At 43.3% G+C, this 16,666-nt stretch overlaps 1 protein-coding gene across 1 annotated transcript in view; it reads left to right on the top strand.

Annotated features, from left to right (window-relative positions):
• Positions 1-757: 757 nt before the first annotated feature.
• Positions 758-16,666, top strand: part of LOC147109552 (deubiquitinase DESI2) — a 149,685-nt gene continuing 133,776 nt past the window's right edge. Inside the window, exons 1-3 of the mRNA XM_086002320.1 lie at positions 758-827; positions 1,141-1,281; positions 3,552-3,645. Coding sequence (XP_085858446.1) covers positions 758-827; positions 1,141-1,281; positions 3,552-3,645 — 305 coding nt within the window. The remainder of the gene's footprint in view (positions 828-1,140; positions 1,282-3,551; positions 3,646-16,666) is intronic.

Raw genomic sequence — 16,666 nt, 5'->3', positions numbered from 1 at the left:
TCCCTCCCTCCCTCCTCTCTGTGGCCTAGTGCCATAGGCCTACCTGCCCGGAGCCAGCCAGCACCTCACTCTGTTTGGCTACGGGTGGGAAACAGAGGCTTCCCATTCAAATCAGGCCCTGGTGTTAAAGTCGGCAGGGCCTGCACGAAACCCGTTCTCCTGGGTTTCCCGGCCGCCTGGAATCCCCATTAAAATTCAGCCCTTAGTGACTGAGCCCTCCAGTCACATCTAATTTAAATCACTTCTTGGGCACATTATGTGCACATTCTCCCAGTCCACTATGCACTGCATGGTTGCATTGGAGTAGATTAGATGCAGAATAGGCCTCAGGCTTCCGTGCCCGTTAATATTTGGCACTGGTCACTCCATTGGCATTTTTTTCTGTGTTAACTAAGTTTGGGAGTAACAGTTCTGTAGAATGAAGTATTGTTAAGAATGGGACCATTCGATTCTGTCGATTCAAGATAGCGGGCGAATTTGAATCTACTGCCATTTTTAAAATAACCGCTTTGAAGAGCTCCTGGATGATGATACTGCTTTCAAACCTGCTGAGAAACAGTGAACTCCCATTCCTTTTCCATATTGGCAGGTAGGCAGGACATTAAAGCCAAAAATATGTGTCCGCTTGAGTAAAGCAGGGATTTTTTTGTGATCATTTATGCTCATCGTGGTCAGGCGTATTAGTGCCAGAGAATAGAACACTCCCAGGTCAGGTGTAGCATGGTTAGATTTGGACTAAAGCTCTCTCTAGTTGAACATGATGAAGTGCCTCAGTTCCAACCTGCAGTACGCAGACTCAATTCTTTCCCAGCAGGTTTTAATCTTCGGTAATTTTTCTTTGAAATTTGCCTTCTAAAATTAACCCGACACATGTGAGGTTGAGGTATCCTCACACATCGATGATGATGTATGCTGTACAATGGGAATAATTGATTGTAACAATGCTTAATCTTTACAGTAATTGTCACAATATTTGGCCACAGAGCTGGTGCTTATTCATCAGAGTGAAGGTTACAATGCTATATGTTGTGTGTGATAGTATATTTAAAATTGAAGTTAAATTCTGTAAAAAGATAAAAGCATTTATTTTGAAAGTGACGAGCAAAATAATTATGTGTTTAATGCTTTGTTGGCATCAAGATACTGCAATGCTAAGCTTCATGAACATCTCATTAATGCACCATTTACCTTTTGTGTTTTCTTTGCAGTATTGGATTAATGAGTACACATCCACACTTGGAATAGGGGTTTTTCATTCTGGCATTGAGGTCTATGGAAGAGGTAAGAACAGAGATATTGTACTGTATACTCCTCACTCACACCACATTTCTTCTCAGTTTAGCCTCAGGCTGCAATTTAACATACTTCTCTGGAGTAACTCAGACAGGAAATAACTAGTCAAAACACCAGAAAACAATTTCTGTCAGTATTAGTATCCAAATGCAACTCAGTGTAAAACATCTGTTACTTCATTTATCTTACAATATTGGGCTCAAGAGTGGTCTATAGTCCTATTATCTATCTGAGGTTTGCACAAATATATTATAGGATTATAGTAACAGGAATGTACAGAACTGGCAGGGACCATTATTGTCTATCTGACCTGCCCCAGAACATACGCTAACATACATTACTCTAACTCTCGTACTCCTCAATCACGTTCTCTGCCAAATATCTATACGCTTCTCTCTTTAATTTGCCGACACCACCCATCTCCACTGCCTCCCCCATAGCTTTTCACTATTATGCCAACAGTGCTTGCAAGTAATGATCAGATTTTATTTTAACTATTGAGAAGCCTAGGTGTAGGGCCAAGACCTATACTGCAAGACATACGTTGAAAAGGGTAATCAACAAGGTGAGATAAATCAAGATGTAATAGTTAGGTGATACGAAACTTGGGTCTAGAAATTCAATAACACCGTGCATGTTTTAAAGAGGAAATTATGGGGTAAGTGAGTTACGCCATTAATTCACACTAAGCTATAATTTCTTGGGACTTTTGCAAACAACAGTGCCCAAATCAACAGAACCGTAAAAACACTTGCCAAAACCTTGAAAAGCTGATTATCATAGCTCCAGCCTCACATACAAGTGAAAGGTGATGTGAATTTCTTGTAGTTAAGCTAGTTTTGTCACCGCAGTCACTTAGGCTGAAAATTAATGGTTGGGCACTTGGTCATCTGGTATCAATGTGATTTATGGTTCTCAGCCTAGGAGGACCATAAAAGCTGTGGCGCTTCATCTTTTCAGCCTTGAATCACATGCATGGACTTTCATGTATATATTATAAAATTGGTTTTGACATTCCTCCATCTTTGTGGATCATTCTGAAGTAGCGCTTGCGAGGTAAGTGCAAAATCTTTAAATCAATTAATTTGATCTGTGAATATATTTAAGTTCATGTGTTCAAGATAATTAATTAAAATAAAAGAAAATCTCTGCTCTTTGTTGGTGTATTTAATTCTGAGCTAAAACCCATCAAAACATTTCTTCTTTGTCGTTATGTTTTAGGTTTATTGTATGTTATTCGCAGTGTAGGGCACTAAGGTGCCTGCACATGCCATTGATGAAACTGGGGGTTTGTTTAACCTGAGACATTTTAGGTAGTTTAAATTACTCAAGTCATCTCCTAAATAAATGCAGGCATAACTCAAGCTATTTTCTGCAAGTGAGCAAGTTCAGCATAGTGAAAGGATTTGAAATTCAGAATTCTATGACTCAGGTCTGCTGAACTAGGTTCTGATGTCGATGGCATAAGCCATTCACTGCCTTGCTTCCGAGGTCCCTGATTCGCCATTACGCTCGCTGTGGCGTATTCAAATTACTGTTCCAGGAAATAGCAGTGTAAATTTGCAACTGGACGATTGACACACGAAGCAGCATAATTTATAGTGTACGCCACCGATCGTGCCATTCCAGGAAATTCAGGGCCAATATTATCTGTTTGACATGTACAGGTGTGTTACTGTGCGTGGTTTGTGTTTATATTGCACACAACTTTAACCTTTTAATTTTATACAGGTTGTTATGCAGAATTGGGTGGAACAGTGATCTTGAATATTGCTGCTTTAGCCTCTGATACAAGGCCGATGAAATTATAGTTTTCTCTCCCTTCCAGCAATGAGGGTCCCAAGTGTAATATATTTGGGCAGGTTCAATCCAGCTGGTGGTGGGCACAAAGCTGCCCACAATTCAACCTCAATTAAGAATAAATTGGGAATCCCATTCTGAAAAATGCCATGAAGCTGGCTGGCGTGGGAGATGGAAATGTCTCATTGGTGCAGGAAAGAGTGTTCTTCTGAGGCTGTGAATGAAGCATATCATTGGGACAGATTCAGAAAACATTACTCTGTATCTAGTTTGTGCTGTTTGCAATCTGTGTGCAAGAAGTATAAAGGCATTCTGTTCCTCAGAACTGATGGTCTCCACCTCAATAAGCATTAAATAATGCACCTTTCCAAAACAGAAATAATTTGAAACATAGCACCTTCCATTTGTGAGTGGCTGACCTTTGCTTCAGTAACCTTTTCTCTGTTCTCTTTTGTTAGAGTACGCCTATGGTGGCCATCCCTACTCCTTCAGTGGAATATTTGAGATCACTCCTGGAAATGCTACTGAGTTGGGAGAAACGTTTAAATTCAAGTAAGGATTTACTGGAGTAAAGATAATGCAATTCTGTACAAATCTGATGCACACAGTGCAATTATGTTACACGTAATAAGTTGGAATAGACAATAAGGCGTTGCAGAATAGAATAGATCTAACATGTTATTGAATTCAAAAATATCAGGACATGCTAACAATTTGTACATGTTGGGTTAAATATCTACTTATATCACAATTTCATTCAGTACATATTTAAAATCCATTTAGATACATGTATAAAGATCTGATTTCAACACGTCCCTGTAAACCTGCCCATTCCCAGGAGGCAATTGTGTCGCAAAATAACCAAAATGTGCGATTTACTCGCGAGGCTAGGGGTTTAGGGCTGTTCTAAAAATTCTGTAGGAGCTGAGTGTAAAGCTGGTATTCGACACCACAGCAACAGCTGCATGAAGCACAAGTGTTAAAAGAACTTGTGCAAATTGTGGGACTCGTGAGAAAATTATGAGGGATGGTAATGTTGGTGTCAGCTTGAGAGCAGCAATAACAGTGTATTTATCCATCAGTCCATTAGTATCAGGGTGAGAGCAGTGATCAGTGTGTATTTATCCCTCAGTCCATTAGTATCAGGGTGAGAGCAGTGATCACTGTGTATTTATCCATCAGTCCATTAGTATCAGGGTGAGAGCAGTGATCACTGTGTATTTATCCAGTCCATTAGTATCAGCGTGAGAGCAGTGATCACTGTGTATTTATCCAGTCCATTAGTATCAGGGTGAGAGCAGTGATCACTGTGTATTTATCCAGTCCATTAGTATCAGGGTGAGAGCAGTGATCACTGTGTATTTATCCAGTCCATTAGTATCTGGGTGAGAGCAGTGATCACTGTGTATTTATCCCTCAGTCCATTAGTATCAGGGTGAGAGCAGTGATCACTGTGTATTTATCCCTCAGTCCATTAGTATCAGGATGAGAGCGGTGATCACTGTGTATTTATCCAGTCCATTAATATCAGGGTGAGAGCAGTGATCACTGTGTATTTATCCAGTCCATTAGTATCAGCGTGAGAGCAGTGATCACTGTGTATTTATCCAGTCCATTAGTATCAGGGTGAGAGCAGTGATCACTGTATTTATCCAGTCCATTAGTATCAGGGTGAGAGCAGTGATCACTGTGTATTTATCCAGTCCATACAAAACTGGCTTAGTGGCAGAAGGCAGAGGGTGATGGTCGAAGGTTGTTTTTGTGACTGGAAACCTGTGGCCAGTGGGGTACCACAGGGATCGGTGCTGGGTCCCTTGCTGTTTGTGGTCTACATTAATGACTTGGATATGAATGTAAAGGGTATGATCAGTAAATTCGCGGATGATACTAAAATTGGTAGGGTGGTAAATAGCGAGGAGGGTAGCCTCAGTCTGCAGAACGATATAGATGGGTTGGTCAGATGGGCGGAACAGTGGCAAATGGAATTTAACCCGGAAAAGTGCGAGGTGATGCACTTTGGGGGGTCTAACAAGGCAAGGGAATACACAATGAATGGTAAGACCCTAGGCAAGACGGAGGGTCAGAGGGATCTGGGTGTGCAGGTACACAGATCCCTGAAGGCGGCGGAACAGGTGGATAAGGTGGTAAAAAAGGCATATGGGATACTTGCCTTCATTAGCCGAGGCATAGAATATAAGAGCAAGGAGGTTATGATGGAGCTGTATAAAACACTGGTTAGGCCACAGCTGGAATACTGTGTGCAGTTCTGGTCGCCACACTACAGGAAAGATGTGATCGCGTTAGAGAGGGTGCAGAGGAGGTTCACCAGGATGTTACCAGGGCTGGAGCGCTTCAGCTATGAAGAGAGACTGGGCAGATTGGGTTTGTTTTCCTTGGAGCAGAGGAGGCTGAGGGGGGACATGATTGAGGTGTACAAAATTGTGAGGGGCATAGATAGGATGGATGCTGAGGAGCTTTTCCCCTTAGTAGAGGGGTCAATAACTAGGGGGCATAGATTCAAGGTAAAGGGAGGGAGGTTTAGAGGGGATTTGAGAAAGAACTTTTTCACCCAGAGGGTGGTTGGAGTCTGGAACTCACTGCCTGAAAGGGTTGTGGAGGCAGAAACCCTCACAACATTTAAGAAGCATTTGGATGAGCATTTGAAATGCCATAGCATACAAGGCTACGGGCCAAATGCTGGAATATGGGATTAGATTAGACAGGGCTTGATGGCCGGCATGGACACGATGGGCCGAAGGGGCCTCTATCTGTGCTGTATTACTCTATGACTCTATGACTCTATCAGGGTGAGAGCAGTGATCACTGTGTATTTATCCATCAGTCCATTAGTATCAGGGTGAGAGCAGCGATCACTGTGTATTTATCCAGTCCATTAGTATCAGAGTGAGAGCAGAGATCACTGTGTATTTATCCCTCAGTCCATTAGTATCAGGGTGAGTGATGTGATCACTGTGTATTTATCCATCAGTCCATTAGTATCAGGGTGAGAGCAGTGATCACTGTGTATTTATCCCTCAGTCCATTAGTATCAGGGTGAGAGCAGTGATCACTGTGTATTTATCCCTCAGTCCATTAGTATCAGGGTGAGAGCAGTGATCACTGTGTATTTATCCCTCAGTCCATTAGTATCAGGGTGAGAGCAGTGATCACTGTGTATTTATCCCTCAGTCCATTAGTATCAGGATGAGAGCAGTGATCACTGTGTATTTATCCAGTCCATTAGTATCAGGGTGCGAGCAGTGATCACTGTGTATTTATCCAGTCTATTAGTATAAGGGTGAGAGCAGTGTAAGATTTAGGATCACAGGCTCACACAGATTACCCAACAGGGTTTTAGAAGTTGCAAGGCTTTTATTAAAGAGCTACAGTTTTAAAGCATAATCAGATATTACATATGGTTTAAGCTGAGTATAATAGACATACAACCCGTGACAGTATGAGCGATCTATGACTCCTGAATCGGAATGCCATGACCGGACGGATGGGGAGGTAGTACGGTGGTCTCAGATTGGGTGGATTCCTGCAGTCTGCTGCAGCGGTCACTTCCATTGGGTCATCTCTCAAGCTGCTAGAGGTGTTAGGCCATCAGCCACCTCAGAGGCTAAACTTGATCAAGATGTTAGGCCGTAGCCACCTCAGAGAAGCCTTCGCCCCTGACTGCCTGATTTCCTCTCTCGGTCGTCTATATTTATAGTTATTTCGGTGGGCTGGTAATCACCTGGTGTCAATCATTTGATCCCCCATCCTATTGTCCAATTGTGAAGCGGGAAGGCATCCCTCACCGTCCCTTTCTGCATGACTGACAAGGCCTCCCTCTTATCTGTCTGAGGAATGTTTTGTCAAGTTTCTTCAAGGGCCTTTTATGGCTTCGTGGCTCCTTGTTATCTAACAGGTGCTATCCTCCCTGTTTCCTTGCATTTTACCATTCCCTTATCACTTCTATTTGTCTTTTGATGCTTGATATTCGACCTTGCTGGCATTTATGCTATCTTTTTCCGCTTGCCTGTTGTCAATCTCTGTTCTAAGAATTAAAACCCATCTTTGAATCTAACAGCTATTTCTTACAGCAGTGATCATTGTGTATCAGCAATAGCCTGCTAACTGATGCCCAGTTTGCGTTCCGCCAGGGACACTCAGCTCCTGACCTCATTACAGCCTTGGTCCAAACATGGACAAAAGAGCTGAACTCAAGAGGTGAGGTGAGAGCGACTGCCCTTGACATCAAGGCAGCATTTGATCGAGTGTGGCATCAAGGAGCCCTAGCAAAACTGAAGTCAATGGGAATCAAGGGGAAAACTCTCCATTGGTTGGAATCATATCTAGCACAAAGGAAGTTGGCTGTGGTTGTTGGAGGTCATTCATCTCAATCACATGACATCACTGCAGGAGTTCCTCAGGGCAGTGTCCTAGGCCCAACCATCTTCAGCTGTTTCATCAATGACCTTCCCTCCATCATAAGGTCAGAAGTGGGGATGTTCGCTGATGATTGCACACTGTTCAGCACCATTCGAGACTCATCAGATACTGACGCAGTCCGTGTCCATATGCAGCAAGACCTGGACAACATTCAGACTTGGGCTGACAAGTGGCAAGTAACATTCGCACCACACAAGTGCCAGGCAATGACCATCTCCAACAAGCGAGATTCTAACCATCTCCCCTTGACATTCAATGGCATTACCATCGCTGAATCCCCCACTATCAACATCCTGGGGGTTACCATTGATCAGAAACTGAACTGGACCAGCCATATAAATGCTGTGGCTAAAAGAGCAGGCCAGAGGCTGGGAATTCTGCAGCGAGTGTCTCACCTCCTGACTCCCCAAAGCCTTTCCACCATCCACAAGGCACAAGTAAGGAGTGTGATGGAATACTCTCCACTTGCCTGGATGAGTGCAGCTCCAACAACACTCAAGAAGCTCGACACCATTCAGGATAAAGCAGCCCGCTTGATTGGCACTCCATCCACCACCTTCAACATTCACTCCCTCCACCACTGGCGCACTGTGGCTGCAGTGTGTACCATCTACAAGATGCACTGCAGCAACTCGCCAAAGCTCCTTCAACAGCACCTTTCAAACCCGCGACCTCTACCACTTAGAAGGACAAGGGCAGCAGACGCATGGGAACATCACCACCTACAAGTTCCCCTCCAAGCCACACACCATCCTGACTTGGATCTGTATCGCCGTTCCTTCACTGTCGCTGGGCCAAAATCGTGGAACTCCCTTCCTAGCAGCATTGTGGGTGCACCAACACCATATGGACAGCAGCGGTTCAAAAAGGCGGCTCACCACCATCTTCTGAAGCGCAATTAGGGATGGGCACTAAATGCAGGCCTAGCCAGTGACGCCCACATCCCATCAATGAATTAAAAAAACTTTTTTTTTAATGTATCCATCAGTCCATTAGCATCATGGTGAGAGCAGTGATCATTGTATATTAATCCAGTACATTAGTATCAGGGTGAGAGCAGTGATCACTGTGTATTTATCCATCAGTCCATTAGTATCAGGGTGAGAGCAGTGATCACTGTGTATTTATCCAGTCCATTAGCATCAGGGTGCGAGAAGTGATCACTGTGTATTTATCCAGTCCATTAGTATCAGGGTGAGAACAGTGATCACTGTGTATTTATCCCTCAGTCCATTAGTATCTGGGTGAGAGCAGTGATCACTGTGTATTTATCCCTCAGTCCATTAGTATCAGGGTGAGAGCAGTGATCACTGTGTATTTATCCATCAGTCCATTAGTATCTGGCTGAGGGAATTGATCACTGTGTATTTATCCAGTCCATTAGTATCAGGGTGAGAGCAGTGATCACTGTGTATTGATCCAGTCCATTAGTATCAGGGTGAGAGCAGTGATCACTGTGTATTTATTCAGTCCATTAGTATCAGGGTGAGAGCAGTGATCACTGTGTATTCATCCAGTCCATTAGTATCAGAGTGAGAGCAGTGTTCACTGTGTATTTGTCCATCAGACCATTAGTATCAGGGTGAGAGCAGTGATCACTGTGTATTTATCCAGTCCATTAGTATCAGGGTGAGAGCAGTGATCACTGTGTATTTGTCCATCAGACCATTAGTATCAGGGTGAGGGCAGTGATCACTGTGTATTTATCCATCAGACAATTAGGATCAGGGTGAGGGCAGTGATCACTGTGTATTTATGCATCAGTCCATTAGTATCCGGGTGAGAGCAGTGATCACTGTGTATTTATCCAGTCCATTAGTATCCGGGTGAGAGCAGTGATCACTGTGTATTTATCCCTCAGTCCATTAGTATCCGGGTGAGAGCAGTGATCACTGTGTATTTATCCATCAGACCATTAGTATCAGGGTGAGGGCAGTGATCACTGTGAATTTATCCATCAGTCCATTAGTATCCGGGTGAGAGCAGTGATCACTGTGTATTTATCCAGTCCATTAGTATCAGAGTGAGAGCAGTGATCACTGTGTATTTATCCAGTCCATTAGTATCAGGGTGAGAGCAGTGATCACTGTGTATTTATCCAGTCCATTAGTATCAGGGTGAGAGCAGTGATCACTGTGTATTTATCCCTCAGTCCATTAGTATCCGGGTGAGAGCAGTGATCACTGTGTATTTATCCATCAGACCATTAGTATCAGGGTGAGGGCAGTGATCACTGTGTATTTATCCATCAGTCCATTAGTATCCGGGTGAGAGCAGTGATCACTGTGTATTTATCCATCAGTCCATTAGTATCAGGGTGAGAGCAGTGATCACTGTGTATTTATCCAGTCCATTAGTATCAGGGTGCGAGCAGTGATCACTGTGTATTTATCCAGTCGATTAGTATCAGAGTGAGAGCAGTGATCACTGTGTATTTATCCATCAGTCCATTAGTATCAGGGTGCGAGCAGTGATCACTGTGTATTTATCCAGTCCATTAGTATCAGAGTGAGAGCAGTGATCACTGTGTATTTATCCATCAGTCCATTAGTATCAGGGTGCGAGCAGTGATCACTGTGTATTTATCCAGTCCATTAGTATCAGGGTGAGAGCAGTGATCACTGTGTATTTTTCCATCAGTCCATTAGTATCAGAGTGAGAGCAGTGATCACTGTGTATTTATCCCTCAGTCCATTAGTATCAGGGTGAGAGCAGTGATCACTGTGTATTTATCCCTCAGTCCATTAGTATCAGGGTGCGAGCAGTGATCACTGGTATTTATCCAGTCCATTAGTATCCGGGTGAGAGCAGTGATCACTGTGTATTTATCCAGTCCATTAGTACCAGAGTGAGAGCAGTGATCACTGTGTATTTATCCATCAGTCCATTAGTAACAGGGTGAGAGCAGTCGTCACTGTGTATTTATCCATCAGTCCATTAGTATCAGGGTGAGAGCAGTGATCACTGTGTATTTATCCATCAGTCCATTAGTATCAGGGTGCGAGCAGTGATCACTGTGTATTTATCCAGTCCATTAGTACCAGAGTGAGAGCAGTGATCACTGTGTATTTATCCAGTCCATTAGTATCCGGGTGAGAGCAGTGATCACTGTGTATTTATCCAGTCCATTAGTACCAGAGTGAGAGCAGTGATCACTGTGTATTTATCCATCAGTCCATTAGTATCCGGGTGAGAGCAGTGATCACTGTGTATTTATCCATCAGTCCATTAGTATCAGGGTGAGAGCAGTGATCACTGTGTATTGATCCAGTCCATTAGTTTCAGGGTGAGAGCAGTGATCACTGTGTATTTTTCCATCAGTCCATTAGTATCAGAGTGAGAGCAGTGATCACTGTGTATTTTTCCATCAGTGCATTAGTATCCGGGTGAGAGCAGTGATCACTGTGTGTTTATCCAGTCCATTAGTATCCGGGTGAGAGCAGTGATCACTGTGTATTTATCCAGTCCATTAGTATCAGGGTGAGAGCAGTGATCAGTGTGTATTGATCCCTTAGTCCATTTGTATCAGCATGAGAGCAGTGATCACTGTGTATTGATCCCTTAGTCCATTCGTATCAGGGTGAGAGCAGTGATCACTGTGTATTGATCCCTTAGTCCATTATTATCAGGGTGAGAGCAGTGATCACTGTGTATTTATCCCTCAGTCCATTAGTATCAGGGTGCGAGCAGTGATCACTGTGTATTTATCCAGTCCATTAGTATCAGGGTGAGAGCAGTGATCATTGTGTATTTATCCATCAGTCCATTAGTATCAGAGTGAGAGCAGTGATCATTGTGTATTTATCCAGTCCATTAGTATCAGGGTGAGAACAGTGATCACTGTGTATTTATCCAGTCCATTAGTATCAGGGTGAGAGCAGTGATCACTGTGTATTTATCCAGTCCATTAGTATCAGGGTGAGAGCAGTGATCACTGTGTATTTATCCCTCAGTCCATTAGTATCAGAGTGAGAGCAGTGATCACAGTGTATTTATCCAGTCCATTAGTATCAGGGTGAGAGCAGTGATCACTGTCTATTTATCCAGTCCATTAGTATCCAGGTGAGAGCAGTGATCACTGTGTATTTAGCCAGTCCATTAGTATCAGGGTGCGAGCAGTGATCACTGTGTATTTATCCAGTCCATTAGTATCAGAGTGAGAGCAGTGATCACTGTGTATTTATCCAGTCCATTAGTATCCGGGTGAGAGCAGTGATCACTGTGTATTTAGCCAGTCCATTAGTATCAGGGTGAGAGCAGTGATCACTGTGTATTTCTCCAGTCCATTAGTGTAAGGGTGAGAGCAGTGATCACTGTGTATTTATCCAGTCCATTAGTATCAGGGTGAGAGCAGTGATCACTGTGTATTTATCCAGTCCATTAGTATCAGGGTGAGAGCAGTGATCACTGTGTATTTATCCATCAGTCCATTAGTATCCGGGTGAGAGCAGTGATCACTGTGTATTTATCCAGTCCATTAGTATCAGGGTGAGAGCAGTGATCACTGTGTATTTATCCAGTCCATTAGTGTAAGGGTGAGAGCAGTGATCACTGTGTATTTATCCATCAGTCCATTAGTATCAGGGTGCGGGCAGTGATCACTGTGTATTTATCCAGTCCACTAGTATCAGGGTGAGAGCAGTGATCACTGTGTATTTATCCATCAGTCCATTAGTATCAGGGTGAGAGCAGTGATCACAGTGTATTTATCCAGTCCATTAGTATCCGGGTGAGAGCAGTGATCACTGTGTATTTATCCAGTCCATTAGTATCAGGGTGAGAGCAGTGATCGCTGTGTATTTATGCAGTCCATTAGTATCAGGATGAGAGCAGTGATCACTGTGTATTTATCCATCAGTCCATTAGTATCAGAGTGAGAGCAGTGATCACAGTGTATTTATCCAGTCCATTAGTATCCGGGTGAGAGCAGTGATCACTGTGTATTTATCCAGTCCATTAGTATCAGGGTGAGAGCAGTGATCACTGTGTATTGATCCAGTCCATTAGTATCAGGGTGAGAGCAGTGATCAGTGAATTTATCCATCAGTCCATTAGTATCCGGGTGAGAGCAGTGATCACTGTGTATTTATCCAGTCCATTAGTATCAGGGTGAGAGCAGTGATCACTGTGTATTTAGCCAGTCCATTAGTATCAGGGTGAGAGCAGTGATCACTGTGTATTTATCCAGTCCATTAGTATCAGGGTGAGAGCAGTGATCACTGTTTATTGATCCAGTCCATTAGTATCAGGGTGAGAGCAGTGATCAGTGAATTTATCCATCAGTCCATTAGTATCCGGGTGAGAGCAGTGATCACTGTGTATTTATCCAGTCCATTAGTATCAGGGTGAGAGCAGTGATCACTGTGTATTTATCCAGTCCATTAGTATCAGGGTGAGAGCAGTGATCGCTGTGTATTTATGCAGTCCATTAGTATCAGGATGAGAGCAGTGATCACTGTGTATTTATCCATCAGTCCATTAGTATCAGGGTGAGAGCAGTGATCACTGTGTATTTATCCAGTCCATTAGTATCAGAGTGAGAGCAGTGATCACTGTGTATTTATCCATCAGTCCATTAGTATCAGGGTGAGAGCAGTGATCACTGTGTATTTATCCAGTCCATTAGTATCAGGGTGAGAGCAGTGATCACTGTGTATTTATCCAGTCCATTAGTATCCGGGTGAGAGCAGTGATCACTGTGTATTTATCCAGTCCATTAGTATCAGAGTGAGAGCAGTGATCACTGTGTATTTATCCCTCAGTCCATTTGTATCAGGGTGAGAGCAGTGATCACTGTGTATTTATCCCTCAGTCAATTAGTATCAGGGTGAGAGCAGTGATCACTGTGTATTTATCCCTCAGTCCATTAGTATCAGGGTGAGAGCAGTGATCACTGTGTATTTAACCAGTCCATTAGTATCAGGGTGAGAGCAGTGATCACTGTGTATTTATCCCTCAGTCCATTAGTATCAGGGTGAGAGCAGTGATCACTGTGTATTGATCCCTCAGTCCATTAGTATCAGGGTGAGAGCAGTGATCACTGTGTATTTATCCCTCAGTCCATTAGTATCAGGGTGCGAGCAGTGATCACTGTGTATTTATCCAGTCCATTAGTATCAGGGTGAGAGCAGTGATCACTGTGTATTTATCCAGTCCATTAGTACCAGAGTGAGAGCAGTGATCACTGTGTATTTATCCATCAGTCCATTAGTATCAGGGTGAGAGCAGTGATCACTGTGTATTTATCCATCAGTCCATTAGAATCAGGGTGAGAGCAGTGATCACTGTGTATTTATCCATCAGACCATTAGTATCAGGGTGAGAGCAGTGATCACTGTGTATTTATCCAGTCCATTAGTATCAGGGTGAGAGCAGTGATCACTGTGTATTTATCCAGTCCATTAGTATCAGGGTGAGAGCAGTGATCACTGTGTATTTACCCAGTCCATTAGTATCAGGGTGAGAGCAGTGATCACTGTGTATTTTTCCATCAGTCCATTAGTATCAGAGTGAGAGCAGTGATCACTGTGTATTTTTCCATCAGTCCATTTGTATCAGGGTGAGAGCAGTGATCACTGTGTATTTATCCAGTCCATTAGTATCCGGGTGAGAGCAGTGATCACTGTGTATTTATCCAGTCCATTAGTATCAGGGTGAGAGCAGTGATCACTGTGTATTTATCCCTCAGTCCATTATTATCAGGGTGAGTGATGTGATCACTGTGTATTTATCCAGTCCATTAATATCAGGGTGAGAGCAGTGATCACTGTGTATTTATCCCTCAGTCCATTAGTATCAGCGTGAGAGCAGTGATCACTGTGTATTTCTCCCTCAGTCCATTAGTATCTGGGTGAGAGCAGTGATCACTGTGTATTTATGCCTCAGTCCATTAGTATCTGGGTGAGAGCAGTGATCACTGTGTATTTATCCAGTCCATTAGTATCAGGGTGAGAGCAGTGATCACTGTGTACTTATCCCTCAGTCCATTAGCATCAGGGTGAGAGCAGTGATCACTGTGTATTTATCCCTCAATCCATTAGTATCAGAGTGAGAGCAGTGATCACTGTGTATTTATCCAGGCCATTAGTATCAGGGTGAGAGCAGTGATCACTGTGTATTTATCCCTCAGTCCATTAGCATCAGGGTGAGAGCAGTGATCACTGTGTATTTATCCCTCAGTCCATTAGTATCAGGGTGAGAGCAGTGATCACTGTGTATTTATCCAGTCCATTAGTATCAGGGTGCGAGCAGTGATCACTGTGAATTTATCCAGTCCATTAGTATCAGGGTGAGAGCAGTGATCACTGTGTATTTATCCAGGCCATTAGTATCAGGGTGAGAGCAGTGATCACTGTGTATTTATCCCTCCGTCTATTAGTATCAGGGTGAGAGCAGTGATCACTGTGTATTTATCCCTCAGACCATTAGTATCTGGGTGAGAGCAGTGATCACTGTGTATTTATCCAGTCCATTAGTATCAGGGTGCGAGCAGTGATCACTGTGTATTTATCCAGTCCGTTAGTATCTTGGTGCGAGCAGTGATCACTGTGTATTTAGCCAGTCCATTAGTATCAGGGTGAGAGCAGTGATCACTGTGTATTTATCCAGTCCATTAGTATCAGAGTGAGAGCAGTGATCACTGTGTATTTATCCAGTCCATTAGTATCAGATTGAGAGCAGTGATCACTGTGTATTTATCCAGTCCATTAGTATCCGGGTGAGAGCAGTGATCACTGTGTATCTATCCAGTCCATCAGTATCAGGGTGAGAGCAGTGATCACTGTGTATTTATCCAGTCCATTAGTATCACGGTGAGAGCAGTGATCACTGTGTATTTATCCAGTCCATTAGTATCAGGGTGAGAGCAGTGATCACTGTGTATTTATCCAGTCCATTAGTATCCGGGTGAGAGCAGTGATCACTGTGTATTTAGCCAGTCCATTAGTATCAGGGTGAGAGCAGTGATCACTGTGTATTTATCCAGTCCATTAGTATCAGGGTGAGAGCAGTGATCACTGTGTATTTATCCATCAGTCCAATAGTATCAGGGTGAGAGCAGTGATCACTGTGTATTTATCCATCAGTCCATTAGTATCAGGGTGAGAGCAGTGATCACTGTGGATTTATCCATCAGTCCATTAGTATCCGGGTGAGAGCAGTGATCACTGTGTCTTGATCCAGTCCATTAGTATCAGGGTGAGAGCAGTGATCACTGTGTATTTATCCAGTCCATTAGTATCAGGGTGAGAGCAGTGATCACTGTGTATTTATCCAGTCCATTAGTATCAGGGTGAGAGCAGTGATCACTGTGTATTTATCCATCAGTCCATTAGTATCAGGGTGAGAGCAGTGATCACTGTGTATTTATCCAGTCCATTAGTATCAGAGTGAGAGCAGTGATCACTGTGTATTTATCCCTCAGTCCATTACTATCAGGGTGAGAGCAGTGATCACTGTGTATTTATCCAGTCCATTAGTATCAGGCTGAGAGCAGTGATCACTGTGTATTTATCCCTCAGTCCATTTGTATCAGGGTGAGAGCAGTGATCACTGTGTATTTATCCAGTCCATTAGTATCAGGGTGAGAGCAGTGATCACTGTGTATTTATCCCTCAGTCCATTAGTATCAGGGTGCGAGCAGTGATCACTGTGTATTTATCCCTCAGTCCATTATTATCAGGGTGAGTGATGTGATCACTGTGTATTTATCCGGTCCATTAATATCAGGGTGAGAGCAGTGATCACTGTGTATTTATCCCTCAGTCCATTAGTATCAGCGTGAGAGCAGTGATCACTGTGTATTTATCCCTCAGGCCATTAGTATCTGGGTGAGAGCAGTGATCACTGTGTATTTATCCAGTCCATTAATATCAGGGTGAGAGCAGTGATCACTGTGTATTTATCCCTCAGTCCATTAGTATCAGCGTGAGAGCAGAGATCACTGTGTATTTATCCCTCAGGCCATTAGTATCTGGGTGAGAGCAGTGATCACTGTGTATTTATCCAGTCCATTAGTATCAGGGTGAGAGCAGTGATCACTGTGTATTTATCCCTCAGTCCATTAGTTTCAGAGTGAGAGCAGTGATCACTGTGTATTTATCCAGGCCATTAGTATCAGGGTGAGAGCAGTGATCAC

The sequence above is a fragment of the Somniosus microcephalus genome, chromosome 12, assembly GCF_052327205.1.
Source record: "Somniosus microcephalus isolate GS21.2 chromosome 12, FLI_Smic_1.0, whole genome shotgun sequence".
In the NCBI taxonomy this organism is placed as follows: Eukaryota; Metazoa; Chordata; class Chondrichthyes; order Squaliformes; family Somniosidae; genus Somniosus; species Somniosus microcephalus.
Note: the sequence above shows the minus strand (reverse complement) of the source record. Positions and strands in the feature narration are given on the sequence as shown.